The sequence below is a fragment of the Ictalurus punctatus genome, chromosome 29 (assembly GCF_001660625.3).
Source record: "Ictalurus punctatus breed USDA103 chromosome 29, Coco_2.0, whole genome shotgun sequence".
Lineage (NCBI taxonomy): Eukaryota > Metazoa > Chordata > Actinopteri > Siluriformes > Ictaluridae > Ictalurus > Ictalurus punctatus.
This window is the reverse complement of record NC_030444.2, coordinates 16,223,296-16,247,686: the sequence shown is the minus strand read 5'-3', so window position 1 is coordinate 16,247,686 and position 24,391 is coordinate 16,223,296. Positions and strand designations below refer to the sequence as shown.

The 24,391-nt window shown below is 40.8% G+C and overlaps 3 protein-coding genes and 1 non-coding gene across 7 annotated transcripts in view; 1 reads left to right on the top strand and 3 right to left on the bottom strand.

The window, feature by feature from the left end:
* The window catches only part of synpo2b (synaptopodin 2b), an 8,670-nt gene extending 970 nt beyond the window's left edge, over positions 1-7,700 (bottom strand). The window contains exons 1-4 of one of the 2 annotated variants that reach the window (XM_017461796.3): positions 7,584-7,670; positions 6,793-6,978; positions 4,386-6,298; positions 1-1,110 (exon numbers count right to left, since the gene is read on the bottom strand). The exon at positions 1-1,110 is cut by the window's left edge and continues 970 nt beyond it. In XM_017461796.3, the coding sequence (XP_017317285.1) occupies positions 715-1,110; positions 4,386-6,008 (2,019 nt within the window). In that variant the 5' untranslated portion in view covers positions 6,009-6,298; positions 6,793-6,978; positions 7,584-7,670 and the 3' untranslated portion in view covers positions 1-714. Of the gene's footprint in view, positions 1,111-4,385; positions 6,299-6,792; positions 6,979-7,583 lie in introns of both variants that reach the window. The other variant, XM_017461797.3, reaches the window with a different exon arrangement.
* Positions 7,701-7,907: 207 nt separating this feature from the next.
* Positions 7,908-23,669, top strand: LOC108260618 (uncharacterized). 3 transcript variants are annotated; one of them, XR_008393774.1, is made up of 6 exons: positions 7,908-9,634; positions 19,755-19,973; positions 20,381-20,476; positions 20,662-20,864; positions 21,015-21,171; positions 22,552-23,669. It is a non-coding gene; the product is annotated as an uncharacterized LOC108260618 (transcript). The 3 variants fall into 3 exon arrangements; XR_008393773.1 differs by having other exon boundaries at positions 19,691-19,973; XR_001811190.3 differs by lacking the exon at positions 7,908-9,634 and having other exon boundaries at positions 18,204-19,973.
* Positions 11,049-13,348, bottom strand: LOC108260613 (erythroblast NAD(P)(+)--arginine ADP-ribosyltransferase). The gene is made up of 4 exons (XM_053677469.1): positions 13,229-13,348; positions 12,667-12,747; positions 11,572-12,287; positions 11,049-11,366 (listed from the first exon to the last, which is right to left on the bottom strand). Exons 2-4 carry the CDS (start codon positions 12,724-12,726, stop codon positions 11,273-11,275), a joined length of 870 nt encoding a protein of 289 aa, XP_053533444.1. The 5' UTR covers positions 12,727-12,747; positions 13,229-13,348; the 3' UTR covers positions 11,049-11,272.
* On the bottom strand, positions 12,988-18,159 carry LOC108260614 (ecto-ADP-ribosyltransferase 5). The gene is made up of 4 exons (XM_017461035.3): positions 17,997-18,159; positions 17,645-17,725; positions 15,786-16,501; positions 12,988-15,580 (listed from the first exon to the last, which is right to left on the bottom strand). Exons 1-4 carry the CDS (start codon positions 18,003-18,005, stop codon positions 15,487-15,489), a joined length of 900 nt encoding a protein of 299 aa, XP_017316524.1. The 5' UTR covers positions 18,006-18,159; the 3' UTR covers positions 12,988-15,486.
* Positions 23,670-24,391: the final 722 nt, after the last annotated feature.

Genomic DNA, 24,391 nt, shown 5'->3' with positions numbered 1-24,391 from the left:
GATATTTCTAACTTTCTGTAAAACTATTTAATATTCATAACATTCAACATTCTTTCTTCAAGTTACAGCAATTATTCACCCTTATTAATTAGAGTTTAATTCTATTCATTTTAACTAAATACACATTAAAGGAACATTTTGTAAATATATACTGGATTTTACAGTTTATCCATTTATCCTAAATTCAATCAACAGACACGTGTGTGAAATTTTGTCTTTAACTTTAGATGGCAGGAACTAGTGGGTGGGGTTTAGAGGGCGGGGCAGGGGGTGGGGTTTATTGGACAGAATCTAGAGGGCGGGGTTTAGGGGTGTAAAATATCTTGGCTGGGATGTGGTTTAATGCAGAGATACAGATAATGATTTATACTGAACTACTGAGTAACTGCAGTAATTGTTAGTAGCATTAGCCTCGTAGCTCCAGAAGCAAACTTCACACTGAACATCTCAATGAAGTGTAATATTCATCTCTAATCCAGACCTTATACAGTATACTGACGAGCTGGTAGATTTGAGTGTTTTGAGCTTGTGTTATGTTTACATTTAAAGTGAATAAAACCTACAAACATCCTTCGATTTTTACTCTTTGATCTTCACCTCTCATTATATCCATCAATGCTGCAAGTTCGAACATCCTGTCCCTGTTTATTTACAGTTAGATTTGTGTCTATGTGCTGTGTGAAGGCGTGAGGAGGATCACAGCATCGCACTTCTCTACATCCTCCAGCTGACTCGGTGTGTTTGGGAATACTCAGAGTGAGGGGAGAAATTCCTGGGAAGAGAACAGGTCGTGGTGTATCTGTTGCCGAGGGGAAGAGGCTGCGCTGGTCTGAACGGTGGACCGTACACCACCGGCTTCTCCTCCGACAATGACCTCCTGTGCACAGCGGAGTGGAAACCGCTGCTCATCGGATTCTGGACATTTTCCGAACCAAAGCCTTCACTGACCAGGCACAGGGGGCTCTGAGGAGCTGTAGGACGTTCAGCCCAGGACATCTGCCTGTCCACCAGTCCACGGCTGGGATGGGAACCTGGACTGGACACCGGAGACACAGTGGACATGGAGGAGTGTCTCCAGGGCAGAGACATGGAGCGGCTCCGGCTGTAGAGCTACAAGACAAATATGGATCAGAAACATGGACTTTCAGGATTTCTACAAGCTTTTAGTGTCTCATGGTGGTTGTCTTTGCTGCCACCTAGTGTCTGTCCTGACACTCTGTATGTGAGGCTTCAATTACTCTATTATTTCCCGGAACACAGTGAGAGATAGTAAACTACGGCTGAACACAGCTGTGTAATATGGTCCATGACAATGTGAAATGTCTGAGTTCAGATAATAATACTCTACTGCTAAGGGCTGCGTTTCCTAAAAACATCAATAAATGTCAAACAAACATCATAATAACATATCTCTCTCTCTCTCTCTCTCTCTCTCTCTCTCTCTCTCTCCCTCTCTCTCTCTCTCTCTCTCTCTCTCTCCCTCCCTCTCTCTCTCTGAGATGATTTTAACTTTAGGATGCTTTGGGAAACTTTGGTTCTTTAGTTTTTTAGTCAGTATTTAATAACAGTACCCAACTGTTTATAGATGCTATAACACATAAGAACAGGATTTAACCCGTTTCAGACATTCCACAACATTACATGTCACTACAAATGGATTTTAAAAAGTATGGTGTGTTCTTTAATAAATAAGTTATTGCACTTGTTGGTGAAATGGGGATCGCAGATGCTGTGATAAGAAAATACTGAACTTCAGGGTGGTATCAGTACCTCCGGTTCATCACCCCACCCTGTCACTCAGCACTTTACTGGAACACAGTACAGACGCCATATTTATGATGTCAATTAAAAATATAAATCAAGTCTGCCGTCAAATTTTGAACTTCCAAAATAATCCAGTGATGTCATTATAACCAAAAGAGTGATTAATTCTTTCATCAGGGGAACTTTTCAGCACTTACCTCTTGTATAAAGGCACTTGGCTAGTTGTCAGGAGCGGGCCTTACTGAGTTCCTGAGCAGAAGCAGTGTTTAATAAGGAGAGCGTGTTTTAAAGATAGACGTGTGCTGCTATAATTAGGAAGCGTGAACTCTGTTGCAGTGTAAAGTGAACAACATGCAGGCAGACATTACAATACTGCTCAGCTTATATACAACACGTGTCCAAAAGCCTGAGACCTGAAACTATCTACTGAAGATTTCTCAAGCAGGATTCCTTTGTTATCACTGAAATAAGTCAGGAAACGTTTATTCTTACTGACTGAAAATAGCACGCAATAGGGAGAGAAAATAATAATGCCGTCAATATTATCACTTGTCATTAAAACATCATTAACACTATAACACATGAGTGTGAAATGAAAGTAAAAGATTGAGAAATAATTAGAACACAATCAGATTATTAAAGGTGAATTAATTTTTGCTATAATCTCAGAGTCAGAGCTCAGGATCCTGTGGGATTTAGTTTGGTGGCAGGAGGCAGAGCGACTTTGCCTGGGTTTTTATAAATAATTTCATAGACTTAAGAGTACAGAAATAAAAGCCTTTCTTAGCTAAATTTGTACACGCACACATGACAAGAGAAGGGTGTGGAAAAGAGAAAAAGCCACTGAGCTGAAAGAAAGAAGACAGACAGAGCTGGCAGAACATTTTAATACGGTAAGGAAAAAGTCCAAGAAGGAGTGCAATGTTTTAGAGAAATAAAGAAGAACAGGCCAAATGGAACAAGATGTAAACCATATGATCACTTTTACACACGGTTAAAAACAGGACTGTTCTCTAGTGTATATACAAAAATCCCATTCTGCTCAGCAGGGAAACTCACAATGAGGTCATAATGAAGAGAAAACGAACATAAACCTTACAAAGCTACAAAAACAGAAACTATAACCGTTTAACTGACTCAAGAAACAACACTACAGATTGTGCTCTCGCTTTTGATTAGCAAAAAATATAATTTTTCCATTTTTAGTTTAAACCAAACTCCAAATCCTATAAAATCCAAACACTCCATTTACATTTTGCCACCAGTCCATTTTTAACCAGACAAAATGGCCGCCACCTTTACACCCTTTCCTGACTTTGCTAGGCATACTTAATCCTCAAGATGTAAAAACAGGAACGCGATCGAATATAAAATACTGTCAAGTAATTCTCATCATCTGGCAATAAAATAACCATACACACATGTTCTCCTGAGATTACAAAAAAATCTCTTTGTCTTAATCAATATGAAATAAATACAAGACTGAAGACTGTAAGTAATCTAAATATTCTTCCTTCAAACAAATAGAAAAAACTTTTTTCTCATTGTATACACATATCCAGCACTTCTTTCAGATAACCAATCTAATATATTCTCTAATCTAATATACTCGCTAATCTAACATACTCACTAATCTAACATACTTGCTAATCTAATATACTCGCTAATCTAATATATTCTCTAATCTAATATACTCGCTAATCTAATATATTCTCTAATCTAATATACTCGCTAATCTAACATACTCGCTAATCTAACATACCCGCTAATCTAACATACTCGCTAATCTAATATACTCGCTAATCTAATATACTCGCTAATCTAATATACTCGCTAATCTAATATACTCGCTAATCTAATATACTCGCCAATCTAACATACTCGCTAATCTAATATACTCGCTAATCTAATATACTCTCTAATCTAATATATTCTCTAATCTAATATACTCGCTAATCTAATATACTCGCTAATCTAATATATTCTCTAATCTAATATACTCGCTAATCTAACATACTCGCTAATCTAGCATACTCGCTAATCTAACATATTCGCTAATCTAACATACTCGCTAATCTAACATACCCGCTAATCTAATATACTCGCTAATCTAATATATTCACTAATCTAACAACATATACAGCCATATTTCCATGGCAAGTTTTTTAGACACAACAACTGAAAACTGCACAGCTTGAATCACAAAGTAATTATATTATATAGCTAACTAACTAACTAATACTTTTCATACTCTCAAAATAATCTCAGTTCTGTGCTGTTTACATTTTACCGTAGGTGCTTCTTCCCTGTTTTTAGTGCAACATTACGACCGGTCTCCACTGCTTTCCGCTAACAGCTGCTTTTTTTGCAGAAAACTTAGGCTTTGGAGCCATTGGCAAGCTACACCTAGAAATAATTTCACTATTCAGAGGGAGCGAGGAAGTGGAGAGAAAAGCATTGCCCCCAGTCCTAGTGGGAGGTGTTGATTGGCTGCTGAAGGCTTTGTTTATTGGGCCATGGTGCGTCATGCATGGTGCTGGGACTTTCCCAATTGCAACCTGTGCAGTGGGACGAGCTTCGGCTGGAGTGGACTGATGATTGAAGGGATAAGGAGCACTCACCGGTCCACTGGGTTTGGTCAGTGCACCTTGCTGAAAAGACTGGGCACTTCCTGTAGATTGGACAGGGGATGAGGCTTGCAGATAGGTAGTGCTATGGACCTGGGTTCTCTTGGACTCTGCAGGAGGAATGGGGGATGTTTTGGGGCTCGAAACCTTTGCTTCAGCATTGGAGCTGTAGGTGAAGAGGGATGAGTCCAGCTGGTATGGCTGATGCTTCATCACATCCATAACACTGAGAATTTTTGGTGCTGTCTTTAGTTTCTCCTTGTTTCCTTTGGGCTTCATATTTGAGCTCGTTGCAGGAGATTGTTTCTGTGCTGCTGGAGGGTAGAAAGGGGACACTATGGGGTTATAGGAGACAGGAGGAGGGGCTCGGACATTGGAAGAATATTTCCAGGTGCTTGGCATGGACATTGTGGGTGAGGGGGATCTGGCTATGTTGGCCTGGACCGTCTCAGCATCTACTATAAACTTCTCCATACGTGACTGTCGCCTAGCAAAAAGTTCTGCACCTTTCCCCTTAAGCACTGGGCCATCTGAGGACCCTATTTCTGAGATTGAAGAAATTGGTGGAGCTTTGGATGGACGGACATAAGAGCTTGCTCGTTGGGGTGGACAGGAAACCACAGAACTGGTATCAACTTGAGACTTAGCCCATGGGAACTTTGACTGTGAGGGAGATGCAGTGGCGAGTGCCTGTTGTGATTCTGATGACCAGGTAGGCTTATATGAAGCCGATGGTTTGGTTGGTAAATGGTCAGACACATGCTGCTGTGGCATAGGCCGAGTTGGTGAAGGAGCCCAGGGTTTGGTAGCTGGCTGAGGTTGATGTGAAACCCAGATCTGTTGTGCTGGAAGAGGACTTGATGGTGTAAGGGGACTGTGAGTGGCATTATCTTCTGCAGACCATGGTGGACAATGTGGGTTGATTGTAGGCTTGGGAAGGACTGGTGGAGGGTGTTTTTGTCTGATGGTTGGAGCTTGCATGAAATTGCACGCCTCTGCACCAAGACTGAAGTAGTCATCCTCTGGAGGTTCTTTAGAGTTGGATTTATTTGTTCCTCTTCTTTTCATTTCGGGCAGAATTACGGTCTTGATAGCTGGTACCACAATCCTTTCATCACGAGAGGCGATTATATCTCCTGTGGGTGACCACACCTGTGGGCTTGTGTTTACTGGAACAGGAACTTTGAAAATATTTTCAGATTTTTTCACTGTTGGGCTTGGGACATTTCTAACTGGGGAAAATTGTGTTGGGGATTGATTTAGACCAATCAGAAAAGGCTTAGCTGTTCTATTGGACACGAGGGGTTTGGATGCTGAAGAATCTTGCCAGGAATCTAGACCATTTATACCAGTGTTTGGCTGATGAAAGATCTGCTGTTGAGCTTGATGATCCTGATACTTTATTTGCTGTTTGATTTGTTCATTCTGCTGGACATGAGGAATGTCCTCCTGAGGTGGAGGCTTTGATGATACATCTATCTCAGGTTCCACAAAAGCTTCCACAGGTATGCCTTTACTCCTCAGCTCCTCATGTTCTGCGGCAATTTCATCAATCCTTTGACGGCGTCTTGCAAACATCAAAACCCCTTTGCCTTTTGTCTGTGGAAGGTGCTCCATGTTTTTCCCAGTTACAATGTATCAGTGTTTCTTCTTGTTCTTGCTTGTAGTTGTAATTAAATTAAAATGATAGTATTCTTATTGAAGTCAGACACTCTCGTCACTTGTTACGCTGCCTTCAACTCGTTACTCATCAGTGTCTCTTCTTTACCTTTTATGACCGTTTCTTGGCACTTCTTCCAAATCAACACCTCCTTCTCCTCACTGTTTGTTGCAGCAGTTGAGAACAGAGCAATTTGTTTACATTCAGATTTAACCTTCTTCAGATGTTTTTCTGCTCAGTCTGAAGCCTAAGAGTGGGTAAGAGGGAGAATAGACCATTTAAATGTTATTTACAAACTATCTAAACATTTAAAATAAATAATAATAAAATAAAATAAACTGTAAATAAATAAATATGCAGCTGACAGTCCTAGTTGTTCTTGGCTTGACCATAAGTCTAGTGAGATATGTAAGAATCACCAGGAGAAAATGGACACTAAAAGATCTTAAAAATGGAGATAGATATGTACTGGACAAGCTCATGGAGATGTACCTTAGCCTGCAGTGGTCAATTTATAGATCTACATAAATCAGTAAGGTTCAATCTAGCATGAGCATGTGAACAGATGTGATGTGACTGTTGGTCTTCTAGCAGTAAATCATCTGATATCCACTCCAAAAACAGGCTTTTTAAGACAGTCTGGCACATTTGGCCATTCTGGAGTTTTATTTTAGGAGCTCAGTCATGCATCATAATGTCCTCTGGCAAAAGTGAAACTTCTTTTAGAGCAGCAACGCTAACCTTGGCTGGTCTGATCGTGCTATAGATGGTGTGGAGAGAGAAATGTTCACTTTGCAGTGGTCGAGCATGTCCTAGCCAAAGAAAGATCAGATGACAAACTGCACATGCTGGTGTCTGTCACAGCTCTGTAGACGAGTGCATGGACTCCGAGGGCTGCAGCTTGCTCCAAAATACTGAACTGGGAATCTGGGAATACATTTTTTCACACAAATCCTAATGCCATTTTTGCAGTCAGATTTAACAGGTCTGAATCAGCTCCGTCATGGAAGAGATCATCTTCTGACTAGTGGATCTGAATCAGCTTTCATCATCCACAGGCTATTATTAAACACAAAGCAAAATGATCTGCGCTGATGATTATGTAAACATCCAGAGGAGTGCCCCGTACTCACAAGGGATTTAAGCATGCATATTGCGCTACATGCTAATGACACGTGCTACAAAGCAGAAAAAAGGTAATAAATGCTAATAACTTTGCTGATGATGGGTTTGAGAAACTTCCTTCATTCAGGCTGTTATGGCTCAGAAATATGCAGACTTCTTTCCCAAGGATGCGTAGAGCCTTTTAAGGTCTGTGAGGTCAGGCTAGAAGCTTTAACATCTCAAGTCATTATGTAAGAAAAACTTATATTTAGAGAAACATATTTCTTTTTAAAGTTATATTTCCATGACTCTAATTGTGTCGATACTGAATAAGGCAATGGCAGAGTGAGAGATTAAATACTACACATACACAACAAGGCGGGAGTGAAATGAAGAGGTAAGGAAGTCAAGAGACCAGACGGACTTACGTGTTGGTGGTTGCCTTGTCTGAGGTCTGACAGCTCTGTGATGTTTAGCGAGCGGAGCCGAGCCCCTGCCCTGCCTGCTCAGCACCCTGGGTTTGAATTCCACCCAAGATACATGACACGGGTAGTGCTGCCTCTCTCCCTCCTCCTCCTTTTCTTCCATCTTCTCCTCCTCTTTCATCTCCTTCCAAACATTCCTAATCGGATTATTTCCTGGTCAGAGTAAGGATTGGGATAGAATAATCCAGAAGTATAGGAACCATGGTCTCCATGATTGTCTGAGGTATGGAATGGACTTCTCTGAGATGGATTTGATGAATAAGGGCTATTTGATGCTCTAGAAAAACAGTCAGGACAGGTTTCTGGTTCCTGAAAGGTCTACCTGAAGGATCATCTTCCTGGGGTAGTTAGGGTTCTGTTGTTCTCGAAGATGGAGTGCTTTTTCTCCACCTGTAACTCAACATCACTCTTTGTTCTGCATCCTACATCATCTCTACATCATCTAGTGGCCCAGAATATTCTGGAACGTCTACAGCACGGTCCATTTATTGAGAAGTACACAGTGCTAAGCATTAGATACAGAGAACATCCAGGGGTTTATAAACAATCAAACATGGTGGAAAGATTTGTAAATGTTCTTCAGTTTGAGAACACGCATCCAGAAAGTTGTGAATCAGCTCCAGGGTTCCTGGTTCTCTTGATTTCAGGTTACTGTCTGAGTGACTGTTTAAAAGTGATCATCAAAGTAGGCTTGTTTAGACACAATAACAATGACGTTAAAATTTTGTGTAGTCTGTAAATTACATTCTGATCTCTAATTAGCATGGTATGCTATGTTTATGGTATGGTATGTTTATGGTATGGTATGTTTATGGTATGGTATGTTTAGGTATTTTTTTTTTAATATAATAAAAGTTCCCCATGTCAGCTACATTTAAATGGAAGTTTAAATTAAAGTGTGCACACAGTGTAGACGAAGAAAACATTTCAAATATCTCTGACCTTTTCTGAAATGTTAAACAGCGAGGCAGAGGTGTGCTCACAGCAAAGCACTTCTGACAAGCCCTAATATAGACAACTAAGACAAAGTGGACTGTAGAGATTACAAGAACCCTGGTCGAGAACCTTCAGACAGAACGCTGGGAGAGAACCCTGGTCGAGAACCTTCAGACAGAACCCTGGGAGAGAACCGTGGTCGAGAACCTTCAGACAGAACCCTGGGAGAGAACCGTGGTCGAGAACCTTCAGACAGAACCCTGGGAGAGAACCGTGGTCGAGAACCTTCAGACAGAACCCTGGGAGAGAAGATATTTTACACCTGCATGCCTGATTGTTATATGTGTTGTTATAAGAAGCACTTTTCAGGGCAATGTAATTTGGTGAAGCATCTTACAACCAAACTGTGGAGAATGTAACAAGCCTAATAATAATAAAGCTGCTAATAAAACAGCTTTAGATCTATACCACATTTACAGTATGTAATAAATTGTAGCATGTAGCTAATTGTAAGTCAGTTTTGTATATGATGAGCGCTGAGAACATCTTTAATAACTTCCCCATCAATGTTAATTCAATTAGCCAAGACTTTGAAAAAGTGCCGTAAATTTAGGAGAGGTGTGTGAGAAGTTGGAGAAGAACCATTCATCTGCCTCAGTAGGGAATTTTGTATGGTGAAGTGTAGAGCAGCCCGCCTCTCTCTCTCTCTCTCTCTCTCTCTCTCTCTCTCTCTCTCTCTCTCTCTCTCTCTCTCTCTCTCTCTCTCTCTCTCTAAATGGAATGGTATTCAGTGTTTGGACCTGAAGAGAAAGGCAGCATTCACGTCCTGGAAGCCAAACAAAACAGTTGGGTAGGCTGTTTTTCCATCATAAGGGGTCACAGCTTTTTGTCTTCTGATAGGCCACATTGCCATTTACAGTCAGTCGCCCAGTGGGCAGACGCAGACAGAAGAAAACCAGACAGAGGGTAAAGGTGGACTAAACAGAAACAAATGAGGAAAATATTCTAATGAAGTGTTAGGACTGTGTAAAGACATCCCTCTAAGGAGCTGCTACTGGGTGAGCTGCTTTACCTCATGAGCATTTATGATATTTCATACACGGATTACAGATTATAGGCATGAATGTGTGGGAATGTCAATCACTGGAGTGTTTTCTGACTTTAATATACTTTGACATCTCTACTTTAAACTTAAAACATAATCAAATTTTCACAAATCTACAGATTATTTTGAAGTGAAAATATGATTCCTTAAATGCAAACTCAATTAACTCTTCACCAGTTACTTCCCTCTTTCCTTCTTCTCTCTCACACTTCCTGTCTACTCACATCAAAGAAACCAGTAATCATGAAGTCGTATTAAACTCATCAGGGTAACAGTGTTTTCCAAATCTGTGACACACCGCTATCGAGACCTTTAGAGATTCGTCACCTCTTTTGTACATTTCTACATCTCTATCCCATTTACGATATACAGTAGAATTTTTCCATATATGTGTTCCTGCTCTTGCAGTGGTCATACAAATCAATTGAAGTCACATAAGATTTAGGACTAAGGTGTAATTTGGGTAGTGTCCAGAAGGGGGAGACCTTGAGCTGCAGGTAGTTCATTGACGCGACCTGTGCAGGTAGTATAAGCCGAGGCAAGGAGAGGAGCTCTGTGTTTACATCTTCATTTCTTTGAAGTCTTTCTTCTCCCTTTTCCAGGTATAAAACATGAAATGTTTATAGTCCTGTTGTTATGAGATAAAAGCACATATTGTTTGATAAATTAGTTATTTTTGTGTTCATATGTCAACATGTAAGGAGTGATACAGTGTTTTGCGTGTCATACAACATATCAACTTAGTGCCTCATTTATACTGTTTGATACAAATCGAGATGGATGTAAACACGTGTAGGGTTTAATGTGGTTCATATTGAATGTGATTTTGAATTGTTAGACACGACTTAAAGCCAAATTACAACCGTAAGCCAAACGGGCTAACTGAAAAGGTTTTATATTAAATTGTGTTGGAGCCATTTATGGATTTGTGTAATATCCTGTCACGCCGCTAGAGGGAGCGCGCGCGTGTCTGTGTGTGCGTGTGCGTGTCTGTGTGTGCGTGTGCGTGTCTGTGTGTGCGTGTGCGTGTCTGTGTGTGCGTGTGCGCGTGTGCGTGTCTGTGTGTGTGTGCGTGTCTGTGTGTGCGTGTCTGTGTGTGCGTGTGCGTGTCTGTGTGTGCGTGTCTGTGTGTGCGTGTGCGTGTCTGTGTGTGCGTGTCTGTCTGTCTGTGTGTGTGTGTGTGTGTGTGTGTGTGTGTGTGTGTGTGTGTGTGTGTTTATGTTGAGAAAGTCAAACAAACCGTGACCATGATAGTAAGCTGAATGGATATTTGTGTTTAAATTGCAAACCAAGTTATAGAATAGATGCTTCCTGTTATTTTGGTGTGTGTATTATCTGATTGATGAAAGAAACATCCAATAAATGGATTGAAGTATTAAGTTTTATATGCTCACAGTTACAGAGATTTGCATTTCATTTTTATTTGTTCAAAGCAACAAACGCGCATCAAAAATGACGAGCTCGACTCGACTGCTCCCGGTACTTCTGATCATGGATCAAATTAAAAGGAGAACAGAAACATGTCATGAGAAAAGAACTCTACTAAAAATGTTGTAATAAATTGACATAAACGTGTCGATGAACACGTGAGTCACTCCATCAGTGTAAAGTGACTCAGCAAGGAGGCCGTCAGTGCCAGAAGTGTAAAAGTCAGAGAGGTGGAGGATTCGGCATCCGCGGCGTTCCTTAAGAGAGACAGGAAACAGAGAGAAAGAGTCATTAGAGGAAAAATCCACTCTGCATCACTGTTGAGTTCAAGCTTAGTGTTTTGTGTTGAACGTCAGAGCACCGGATTCAGAAGTCTAGAAGCAAAGTGGAAATCTCATCATGAAAACAAAACCTACACAATCTTATATAAACACCTGAATTTACTACAAGTTATCGTCTTACCTGTGGAAGAAAGAGCAGGTATGATTGCTGAGAAAGCGCGAGTGTGTTAAAGTGATTTCTTTATATGTGGCATCATCAGTGCTAACATCTCTAACGTTCTGCACTGTGAAGACCTCGGCTGGAGAAATAAGAGCCTGGAGTTCCTCAGATTTACACATGTTCTCTTCAACATTAACCACAGAACAGGACGTGATGATAAACATGGTGCCTCCATCGGACTCCACCACTTCAGTTTCAGCGCTCTGAGAGGTTCCGGCTCTGATGAACTTTCCGAATCGGACCTCGGTCCCCGTATCTGCTGTGTAGGTGTTACTGGTGGCGTAGTACACGGTCGTACAGGTGTTTGTACGCTTCAGCAGATGCAGGAAGTCTGTTAGGAGGAAGTGAAGAGACTTGAAGGGAAATTCGTCTCTGTAGGTCATGCTGTTGCTGCCTTTGCTATAAACCAAACCGTTGAAATCTTTTCTAAATTTAGTCTTAGAATGTCCATACGCCTGTAGAGCATCGGTGTGATAAGATGTTCCACCAGGAATGTTCTTCTTGCACTCTCCACTGTGTTTACTCCACAGCTCCTCAAACTCTTTATTAGCCTTGAGTTCCTTCTGCAGCAGGCCGCCTGGTTCAGTAACAGCCTTCAGCATTTTCTCTCGACACTGCGAGAAATCGTCGTCTACTGCATCAGGAGCCATGTCCAACTTCCTCACCTCCGCTTTCACCTGCAGAATATGACAGCAAGCGAATAAACCTGAGGCAGAAGACAATGTGATGGACTGAACTGTAGGTTTCTTCTTCACAAGGCCCTGATACTGAAAATACTCTCAGAAAAAGACCAAGTGAATAAAGGTCCAAAGAAATGACATGTCACAAGATGTGAGTGTATAATGTCCAGGTGAACCTGTACTGCAGGACCTAGGCATAGAACTCCTAAGGGATCTACTACTGTCAGAGCTGCTGTTACAGAAAATTAATCAACACCTTCTGACCAATCACAGACCAGAACTGTGCAGTGGGGGATAAAGACATCCTAATGAGAATACCAGAAACTTTAAGTGAGGGTGAAAATTACAATCCTGTAATTTAAAATAAAGTTCTTACATTGAGAGAGAGCACAGTGATGAGGGTGAAGAGGAACACCTTCACACTCAGACCTTCCATCACAGCAGCTCACGTCCCCGTCTTTACCAAAGCAAACACAGGAGAGGAAAAGTTCTAAACGGCGAATGTTGAACAGGTTTAATCACTCGAATGATTTAATAATGACACAGACAAGGACTTCCATTCAGGTTGGAATTACTGAGGTATAAACTGTGCGGTTTTAGGATGTAATTTCCAGCTACAGCCACATGAGGGAGACAGCAGACCTGAGGGTGGAGGATGAAGTAAACTGAAGTAAACAAGCTGAGAGGATCACACCAGTTTATGGCAAAACAGCACTTTTAACTACTTTATTTAACAAAAACATGGTGAACATATGACGTGTTCATGCACATACAGAGACATGGACAATAAGACAAGAGCAAAGATCCAAAACTGTTAGAAAATACAGAACAACTTTTTTATTATCTGATTTTTCCTCACTGCACCAGGATTAAAATAACTAAAGACACTGTAAAAGCAGATTTTAATAAAAGTAACCGTAAGTAGAAATAAACCTTACTTTAGTGTGTCTGAGTTCAGCAGTCTGTTTAGAGTCCCAAGGAATGAGAACATTTTGTCCAGGGTTCTCCAGTGTAAAAGTGTGGGCTCTAATCCAGGAACCACATGGAACCGAGTCATGAGTCATAAACAGAGTTGTTATACAGTTCTGTTCATTTTATATCTACAGTGGTGCTTGAAAGTTTGTGAACCCTTTAGAAGTTTCTACATTTCTGCATAAATGTGATCTAAAACATCATCAGATTTTCACACAAGTACTAAAAGTAGATAAAGAGAACCCAGTTAAACACATGAGACAAAAATATTATATTTGCTCATTTATTTATTGAGGAAAATGTTCCAGTATTACAGATCTGTGAGTGGCGAAAGTGTGTGCACCTCTAGGATTAGCAGTTAATCTGAAGGTGAGATTAGAGTCAGGTGTTTTCAGTCAGTGGGATGATGATCAGATGTGTTTGAGTGAGTGCTCTGTTTTATTTAAAGAACAGAGATCTATCAGAGTCTGATCTTCACAACACTCTGTTTGTGGAAGTGTATCGTGGCATGAACAAAGGAGATTTCTGAGGACTTCAGGAAAAGAGTTGTTGATGGTCATTTGTTTATTGATGAAAATAAATGAGCAAGTATAATATTTTTGTCTCATTTGTTTAATTGGGTTCTCTTTATCTACTTTTAGGACTGTATTTGTTTAAATTTTGAGTCTTTAGCAATCAGGTTTTGTTCAATTAAACCTGCTAGATACCTAAAATCCCGATAGGTCTTCACTCAGCACATTTCAGTCATTTGTTTATTTTCAGTAAGTCTATCCCTGGAACACTGGGCACCGGGTGGAAATACACCCAGGATGTGATGCCAGTTCTTCACAAACCACCAAACACACAACAGGGGATCTGTAAGGGGGGTTAGGACAATTCTGAGGGTACTGGTCAGACAGTGGGCTCAGCAGAACCCAATACTTTCCTGTATGATTTTGGTGTTTAAATGGCCTCTTTGCACAATAATCTATTAAGAAGCTGACTATAATGACTGTCCTCAGACTGTGCCGTGTGTGTGGATTATTCAGAAACACGGCATTTCACCTTTACCTGTGAATCTTTACCTGCAGCAGGTAGATGGAAAGAGATGAGCAGACAAACCAAGGATTCCAAAAGAAGAAAAAAACCATGAAAAAGAGGAGAGCGGAGACGGGGTAGACAGCTAGTTACCCACTTTCTCAGAAAAGAAGGTGATTTATGTTCTCTGTTCTGTGCTATGAAGCTGTTATAATTAACGTCAAATATAAATTCTATCAGCCCCCCGATGTTTATCATTGGAAGTTTGAACACGATATTTCCAAGAATGTCTGTTTTTCTTTACAATCGAGCACTAGTAATGGAGCATCGAGCTTCAAAAAGGAAGGAACAGCACCGAGAGACAATAAAACTAGTCCAGTGTTGTATATATTCAGCTTTCTGAAGCCTTGCAGCAGCTTTCTGTGCGGAATCGATCGAAATTTAATGTAATCATAAAAATCTGCTTTAAATGTCTGGAGTGAGTATATGAGAGAAGTGTTGTAGTGATGTCCGATTCGTGAGTGAATCGTTTGTTTGAGTCGGTTCATTTCAATGAATTGGAGAATCCCGTTGTTAAAACCAGTCTGAATGATTCATTCACGAATCGAACCGATTTGATTCTCGAGTTCAACTCACTGATTCAATGATCCTGTCACTGGTTTAGCTAATTTACTCATTTCTTTCTGGAGCTGCTGGTGTGTGAAACTTATTATTCAACTTATTATATAAACTTATATGCGGTACAAAGTTTTAAGGTTCCTTAAATGCAAACTCAAATAACTCTTCACCAGTTACTTCCCTCTTTCCTTCTTCTCTCTCACACTTCCTGTCTACTCACGTCAAAGAAACCAGTAATCATGAAGTCGTATTAAACTCATCAGGGTAACAGTGTTTTCCAAATCTGTGACACACCGCTATCGAGACCTTTAGAGATTCGTCACCTCTTGTGTCCCTGCTCTAACATCTGAACCAGTTCGTTTGAGTTATCACTACGACTCAGGACTTCTGTGTTAATAATAAAACATGAGGTCCTTATTATCTTACACTTCTATAATCTGATTTTTATTTGTCTGTCATTACCCGAGACTGCTCCCGGTACTTCAGATCATGGATCAAATTAAAAGGAGAACTGAAACATGTCATGAGAAAAGAACTCTACTAAAAATGTTGTAATAAATTGACATAAACGTGTCGATGAACACGTGAGTCACTCCATCAGTGTAAAGTGACTCAGCAAGGAGGCCGTCAGTGCCAGAAGTGTAAAAGTCAGAGAGGTGGAGGATTCGGCATCCGCGGCGTTCCTTAAGAGAGACAGGAAACAGAGAGAAAGAGTCATTAGAGGAAAAATCCACTCTGCATCACTGTTGAGTTCAAGCTTAGTGTTTTGTGTTGAACGTCAGAGCACCGGATTCAGAAGTCTAGAAGCAAAGTGGAAATCTCATCATGAAAACAAAACCTACACAATCTTATATAAACACCTGAATTTACTACAAGTTATCGTCTTACCTGTGGAAGAAAGAGCAGGTATGATTGCTGAGAAAGCGCGAGTGTGTTAAAGTGATTTCTTTATATGTGGCATCATCAGTGCTAACATCTCTAACGTTCTGCACTGTGAAGACCTCGGCTGGAGAAATAAGAGCCTGGAGTTCCTCAGATTTACACATGTTCTCTTCAACATTAACCACAGAACAGGACGTGATGATAAACATGGTGCCTTCATCGGACTCCACCACTTCAGTTTCAGAGCTCTGAGAGTTTCCGGCTCTCATGAACTTTCCGAATCGGACCTCGGTCCCCGTATCTGCTGTGTAGGTGTTACTGGTGGCGTAGTACACGGTCGTACAGGTGTTTGTACGCTTCAGCAGATGCAGGAAGTCTGTTAGGAGGAAGTGAAGAGACTTGAAGGGAAATTCGTCTCTGTAGGTCATGCTGTTGCTGCCTTTGCTATAAACCAAACCGTTGAAATCTTTTCTAAATTTAGTCTTAGAATTTCCATACGCCTGTAGAGCATCGGTGTGATAAGATGTTCCACCAGGAATGTTCTTCTTGCACTCTCCACTGTGTTTACTCCACAGCTCCTCAAACTCTTTATTAGCCTTGAGTTCCTTCTGCAGCAGGCCACCTGGTTCAGTAACAGCCTTCAGCATTTTCTCTCGACACTGCGAGAAATCGTCGTCTACTGCATCAGGAGCCATGTCCAACTTCCTCACCTCCGCTTTCACCTGCAGAATATGACAGGAAATATATAAAAAATGTAAACAATAGCAAAAAAAACAAAAGAGTAAAACTCATAATGTGACCAAAACTCCTCCCACCACACTACATCATAACACAAACCCCAACCAATTCATTACATCATAACCCAAACCCCTCCCACTACATCACATCATAACCCAAAACCCTCCCATTGCAGTATATCATAACCCAAACCCCTCCCACTACATTATATCATAATCCAAACCCCTCCCATTGCAGTATATCATAACCCAAACCCCTCCCACTACATCACATCATAACCCAAACCCCTCCCATTACATCACATCATAACCCAAACCCCTCCCACTACATCACATCATAACCCAAACCCCTCCCACTACATTATATCATAATCCAAACCCCTCCCATTGCAGTATATCATAACCCAAACCCCTCCCACTACATTATATCATAATTCAAACCCCTCCCACTACATCACATCATAACCCAAACCCCTCCCACTACATCACATCATAACCCAAACCCCTCCCACTGCATTATATCATAATTCAAACCCCTCCCACTACATCACATCATAACCCAAACCCCTCCCACTACATCACATCATAACCCAAAACCCTCCCATTGCAGTATATCATAACCGAAACCCCTCCCACTACATCACATCATAACCCAAACCCCTCCCACTGCATCATAATAACTCATATGTTACTAGAAACTAAACAGGAAATGTAGTGAGTTGATGTGAAACAGAGGAGAATTTGATACAGAAATAAAAGTTCCCGGAATCAGTCGACCGAAAACTAAAAGCAAGAACAGATTAGATCATCTGCAGAGTGCTGAAGATTCACACTAATTCTCTGTAAATTCACAGTAAATGATTGTAATTCATCTCAATTCATCGTAATTCAGGATCATCTACAGTCATTCTCTTGAATTTACAGTGTGATGTTTTAGTGGTGTATTTAAATCCAGATTTCTCTATAAGGAGTGGGATACGGTACAGGATCTGATCCAGATACAAGAGAAACTGAACACAGGTTCTAAATGGGACTTTTGTAGATTTCACCAGAATAAAACTGAGGAATTTGAGTGTAAACTGGTTGTAATGCAGAATGTTTGTAGTAAGTGAGTAGTAAAGAGCTCACCGTGTGGTGGAGAGCAGCGAGGAGCATCATCAGAAACACACTCACTCCCTCACATTCCACTCTCACTGTCCGTCCTCTCGCCTGCACGCAGGAAGTGAAATAAATACAGAATAAACACACAAACGTGTCACTGTACTGTTTCTCTTAAAGATCATCTCGTGTTTGTTCCTGTACATGAGATCCCGAAACTGAACAACAAACAGCTGGTGCAAATATTCATGCTAAGGATTTATAGAGCACTTTAATATTAGTAATAAAAAAAAAGTATTACAAAAACATAAAAATATTACAATAACATGATGATCCAATTTTATAAACAAGAACAAATCAGTCAAATATATCGGACACTCACCATGTTCATGCAGTTAATGAAGGCGAGACTGCTGTGCTCAGTATGGGGTGTGTGTGTGAGAGAGAGTGTGTGAGAGTGTGTGTGTGTGTGTGTGTGTGTGTGTGTGTGTGTGTTCCCACCCAGCAGGAAAGAACGTGATGGAAAGCTCCCCCCTTATCAAAACCGGCAGCAGTGTAAATCCTGGCATGTCTTCCTCCCGAGTGAGTAAGAAAATAAGGAAGGAAGTCTGAATAATCACTGTTCTGCAGTAACACACAGTGAGTGTAATGAGTATAAAAGTACGTAAAGGACTCTTAGTCACAATTATACAGAACAGTTTAAAAATAAAACCTCATGAAGTGAGGCTGTAAATAAATAAATAACATTGTACTGTTGTAGGAAAATACTGTTTGATTGTGTGTGTGTGTGTGTGTGTGTGTGTGTGTGAATAGATGAGGGCGGATACAGTACAGGAAAAGACCCTGAGTTAAACACACATAGCTCTCGGCACACCTGTCCTGCAGCAGGGAGGAGGATTTTTTTTTTTATTAGTCTTTTTTTCCCTCACAACTTTCCAGTCAAACATCCATAAAAACTGCAGAACATTCACACAATACTAAAAACACTAACTCTTTCCTGTTTGACAATTAGAATGATATATATATCACAAAAAGTTTGAGTAAACAAAAACGTTTTCAGCCTGGACTTAAACACTGAGACTGTGTCTGAGTCCCGAACACTAATAGGAAGACTGTTCCATAACTGTGGGGCTCTATAAGAGAAAGCTCTTCCCCCTGCTGTAGCCTTCGCTATTCCAGGTACCAACAAATATCCTGCACCTTTTGATCTGAGTAGGCGTGTCGGATCATAAAAGACCAAAAGTTCTCTCTGTATTCTGGACTAACTGGAGTTTGTTTATGCTCCTACTGGAACATCCAGACAGTAATTACAGTAATCTAGTCTAGAAGTGATGAAAGCATGAACTAATCAGCATCAGCATAACAGTGGAAGCTAATTCCATGTTTACAAATAATTTGACCTAGAGGTAGCATATGGGTGGAGAACTCACCATTTACATCTACAAACTGATAACGATCGATTTAATAAGACCTGAGCCAGGAGAGGACTGTTCCCTTAATGCCAACAACATTTTCTAATCTATCAAAGAGAATAGTGTGATCTATAGTATCAAAAACTGCACTAAGGTCGAGTAACACAAGCAGCGAGACACAACCCTGATCAGAGGTCAGTAGTAGGTTGTTTACCTTGGAGATAGTGCAGTATAATCCAGTATGCCCTATATTATATTATATTAAACATGCGCCTGACCCACAACTGTTTACTGACCTTGTTATTGCCTTTCGATTTGGATTCTTCTGCCTGCCTATTTCCATAAATATACACTCTATTGTATTGTGTATTGTGACACACTCATCTCATATAAAATGGCAAAATCTGCCCCAAAAAAACACCCAGAAATGAAGTTCCTTCAGGAACAAACTAGCATTTCTTGTCACACCACACATGGTATGTGACAAATATGTAGAGCAAGGTTTCGTCATATGTGTCAGGAGCCACACCTTCTTCAGAATTTCCTTCTAGAGAAACAAAAGTGAAAGCTCAGGTCTGCACAGTCTCTCTGAACCAGTGTGGTCGAATGGCCGAGGCTAGAGTCTCTGTGAATTTGAACGAGTTCACCTGTCCTATCTGCTTAGATCTGCTGAAAGATCCTGTCTCTGTTGCCTGTGGACACAGTTTCTGTATGTACTGCATCAACAGACAGTGGGATGGACAGGTTCACAGCAGAGTTTACACCTGCCCCCTGTGTAAACAGCGTTTTAGCCCACGACCGATCTTGGGCCGGAACATCATGTTGGTTGAAATGGTGAAGAAGCTGAAGAAGACACGTGTTCCTGAAAGAACCCTCGCTGGCATGTTGTGTTTGAGTGTAGAAGCCATAAAACCAATTCCCTCACAACTCAACGGTTTATTCAACAGGTAAGAATCGATTTTGTTATTTTAGATGCAGTGTGTTTGTGTACATGTATACAAGTGGTAAAATATTACTGTGTAAACTTCCTAAAGTAAATTAACAGAAGGAAGAGAGCAATGTACACACGCACAAACACACACACACACACACACACACACACACACACACACACTGGAAAACACAGGGATTCCTGATATATAAAGAAATATATAGCTCATATAATGTTAGTTTTACGTGGGTTGATGAAGCCATGGCGTGTGTTTGGTAGTGTGTGGTAGTGTGTGTGTGTGTGTGTGTGTGTGGTAGTGTGTGTGCTGAACTTTGGACAGATCGAACATCTAATACCAAGACTGCAGTTTATTCCTCCTCCTACAGGCACTGATAAAATAATTCTGTTTCATGTTTTCTACAGCGAGAGATTAGAAACATCCGGACACAGGTTCTCCAGAGATCTCGAACAGCAGAGAACAGCGTGAAAGATCTGAAGAAAGCAATACAGTTAATCAAGGTCCTTACTGAACTGAAAAGAATTTAAAAAATAACTATAGTATACATTACAAAACTAGATAGACACACTATATTAATCATACAAGTCTCAAGATGTCAGACTTGGAGTTCTCCTTTTTCTTATTATTATTCTACACTTATGACATCTAAATCAATCATCTGAATCAAATCTTGGCTTTATAATAGTCCTCTGCAAAGACAACACTGGACCAAAGTGAGATGTTTGTGGAGTCGATCGGCTCAGCAGAACGGAAACGCTCAGAGATTAGAGTAATAATCAAAGCTACAGAAGAAGCTGAAGTGCAGCGAGCAGAGGAAAGTCCGCAGCGTATGGACCAGGCAGTGACTAAACTGAAGAAGAGAGATAACGAACTGGTTCAGCTTCCACGGTTAGACGATGACTTCCTCTTCCTCACGATAACACTGTTCATCGTCTCTTCATGTCCTTTTGAGTGTTTAATCCAGGACACTGATGTTTTATTAGTAATCGTGTACAAATAAACCACTAATGAAACTTTTGCTGGTGTTAAACATCCCAGGGCTCCATGAATCTCTCTGACTTTTCAACATTTCATGATGTTCCACACATTACTGTCAACCTGCCACCTTTTAAAGAAATCCACACTTGTGTGTCTGAGCTGACGGTGAAGGTGAAAGACTTCTACATGACTGCATTACAGACAAAGTCCAAATCAGGTAAGCTCAGGACCCGAAAACATCGTTCATTTCGTACTTCTCTTCTTTTAAAGTTTGTCTGTAGTTGTATAGTAAAGCGATGTCACGTGATTCAGACGTCTGTTCTGGTACTCAGAGAGGAGTTTCTTCAGTGTAAGTTACTTTAAGACAGATTTACAATTCTTTTATCATGTGGGTATTTTTGGAGTTTCAGGATAGGAACAATTGACCTTTTTTCGCTTCCCTAAAAGGTGGACCGTTTTTCAAACTCAGTTGTCACTGCAATTGATGTGGATGAGAAATACGTGTGCTTTTGAAATACACTGACGTCACAGCGTGAACCTGCACGTGTCGGTTGCGTGTTTTTAGCGTGTGTTATGAATGTACCAGGACTGGGTTTATCTAATCTGGGTTTATATAATCTGGGTTTATCTGATCTGGGTTTATCTGATCTGGGTTTATCTGATCTGGGTTTATCTGATCTGATCCAGCAGAACCGTAAGCAGTAGTTCCACTTCATCTTCACTCCACACAGTGTTTGGATTTTTAACGTGTAGAACGTTTGTTGGTGTTTTTCTGTGTAGTATATGATGTACTGTCTAAACATACTAGCGTGCTCATGTGAGTGTTCTCCAGTCATTTTTTGCATGGTCATGTAGACAGATATTTTCTGAAAATAATGTTTATGTGGACAGGATTGTTTTTTTTTTTAATGGAGAGGTCAAAAGTTTTAAAAAATATCCATATATATGTGGACAAGGAAACAAGGAACATCACATAATATTGGCATATTTCTGATCCCCAGAGGAAAAAGTCATTAATGATTTTATATTCATTTATTTGAACATCATGTATAATCTTCATTAATTAAGAAAACCAAATATTTTCACTGTAATGGTAAAATTGATAGTTATATTTATCTGCCTGCATCAGGGGCAGTGGTGTCTCAGTGGTCAAACCTCTGGGTTACTGATCAAAAGGTCAGTCGCTCTGGATAACGGCGTCGGCTAAATGCCGTAAATGTAAATTGAGTGTTTCACCTGCTCAGACACACCTGAATCTACTAATGGAGAACATCTTGGGTCTTCAGGAACTGTGATGTGTAGCAGGAGAACTTTAACCCTTACGGCGCTGTGGTTCTGTTTTCTCTTATGACTTTAAGGAATAGAAGGTTTAGGATTTTGCAGATTTCAAAGTCAGTAAAATACTGCAAAGTGTAAACTCCTCTGTCCTGAAGATGTGGGAAAACTGAAAGTTACAGCTTTGACACTGGAGACTCCTTTTAATAAATGATAAATAAACACATTTCTCCTTACAGAAAACCTCATCATATCAACGATGTGTGTGTGTGTGTGTGTGTGTGTGTGTGTGTGTGTGTGTGTGTGTGTGTGATTAAAATAGCAGATTTTCGTTGGTTGACAGTGGATCCTAGAACAGCCCACAGGAACCTCCAGCTGTCTGAGGGCAACAGAACAATAACCTTTGATGACGCAAGTACACACTGTCACAGAGAGCCTGAGAGATTTAACTGCTACACTCAGGCTCTGTGTAGAGAAGCTCTTCAGGAGTGCTGTTACTGGGAGGTGGAATGGCGAGGTCAGCAGGTTCACATTACAGCACCGTACAGAGGAGTGGAAAGAATTGGCTGCTGTTCTAATGTGGCCTTCGGACACAATGATAAATCCTGGAGTTTATGTTGTAATTCCTCTCAGTTTTCTTTCTTTCATAATGAACGTAAGACCGTTAATTCAGGTCCGTTGTCCACAAGAATAGGAATTTATCTGGATCACAGAGCCGGGTCTCTGTCCTTCTACAGCATCACAGACACTATGACTCTCCTCCTCCGAGTCTGCACCACATTCACCGAGACCCTGCACGCCGGATTCTGGACGTTCGATGGCTCCAGTGTGAAACTGTGTGAGAAAACCGAGACCGTGCGTCCTCAAACGTGTCCTACGGCTGCCAATAAACTTTCATACAGACTTCAATTTGAGCTTAACTTCAGTCTTTGTTTCAACAGCACTAGGCCCAGGTACCCGAAAATGTTGTAGTCATTTACAGTGTAAACATGTTTATAGTTTGGTGGAGCAGGTAGGAACAATAGATGTTTTCAGGAATGTGGTAAATATTCCAGTGCATATATTTAGTTTAGTAATGTGATTATTTTCTCCTTTGCAGGTAAATGCCACATATCCTGCAGCTGTCTTTTAGTAATTATTGGTGTAAAGACTGTTCTAAGCCCTTCTCATTTTAAACCTCTAGTTTTAACCCTATGCTCTATACTCTCTATATGTGTTTTGTTGTATTTTATTCAAGCTGCTCTGAACATATTAAGGACAATTATTTAGTAGTCACTGGGTCCATATGGCTCCAGCAGTCAATCACTGAGCATGATGTTGAGCTTCACACCGTGTTCGGGATCAGGATAATTATTAAAGATTGCAGAACCAAACACAAAATGGAAATCAGTCTTTTGACACATTTTGGAATTGAAATAAAAAACGCATCAAACATTTTCATATTATTTCACACAACCTTTATTCTCGAGTAAATCAGGTTAGCTGTTTATCACATCAGTTACTAAAGTTCTCTGTCATGTGACATACATTGTTTACAAACTACTGAATAATATGAGCTTTTCGCGTACACAGGCGGTCGACGCATGCGCATTGCGACAGCATGCACTACCCCTCCTGGCCTATAAGAGGCAGTAGAGAGCAGTAAAGCAGGTCCTCTGGTGTGGACATTAATGGAGAGAGGAGTGTGGTGGGGATGTTTGGCCGATGTCATTTTAAAACACAAAGACGCTACGAGACCTGTTGGTTCTTGTGGGGTTTGGTGGCGATGTGGTAACGTCTCTGGTCCTGTGCTCAGGGGTTGCTGGTTCGAATCCAACTCGGCCCTATGTTTATGTTTATGTTTGGTTCACGTCTGTGCTGTTTCCCCTTTAGGGCAGGGTTACGTATATGAAGGTGAAAAGGTCTATAAAACAAGCTCCTTGTACGAGATCCTGTAGCTCATGTGGATGAGCATCGCCGGCTGGGTTGAGAGATTGCTGGTTCAAACCCCAGCCAGGATTCAAGGATATGGGTGTAGATGGTCCAGGAAGCAGTGGAAGGCTGGGTGATGTGGGGATGGATGGATGGATGGATGGTGTGAGCTGGTTGTGGGTGAGTAGCAGGGCAGCTCCCCACAGAGGAGGAGCAGAAAGAGGTTATGAAACTTGAAGAGAAAGGTTGGA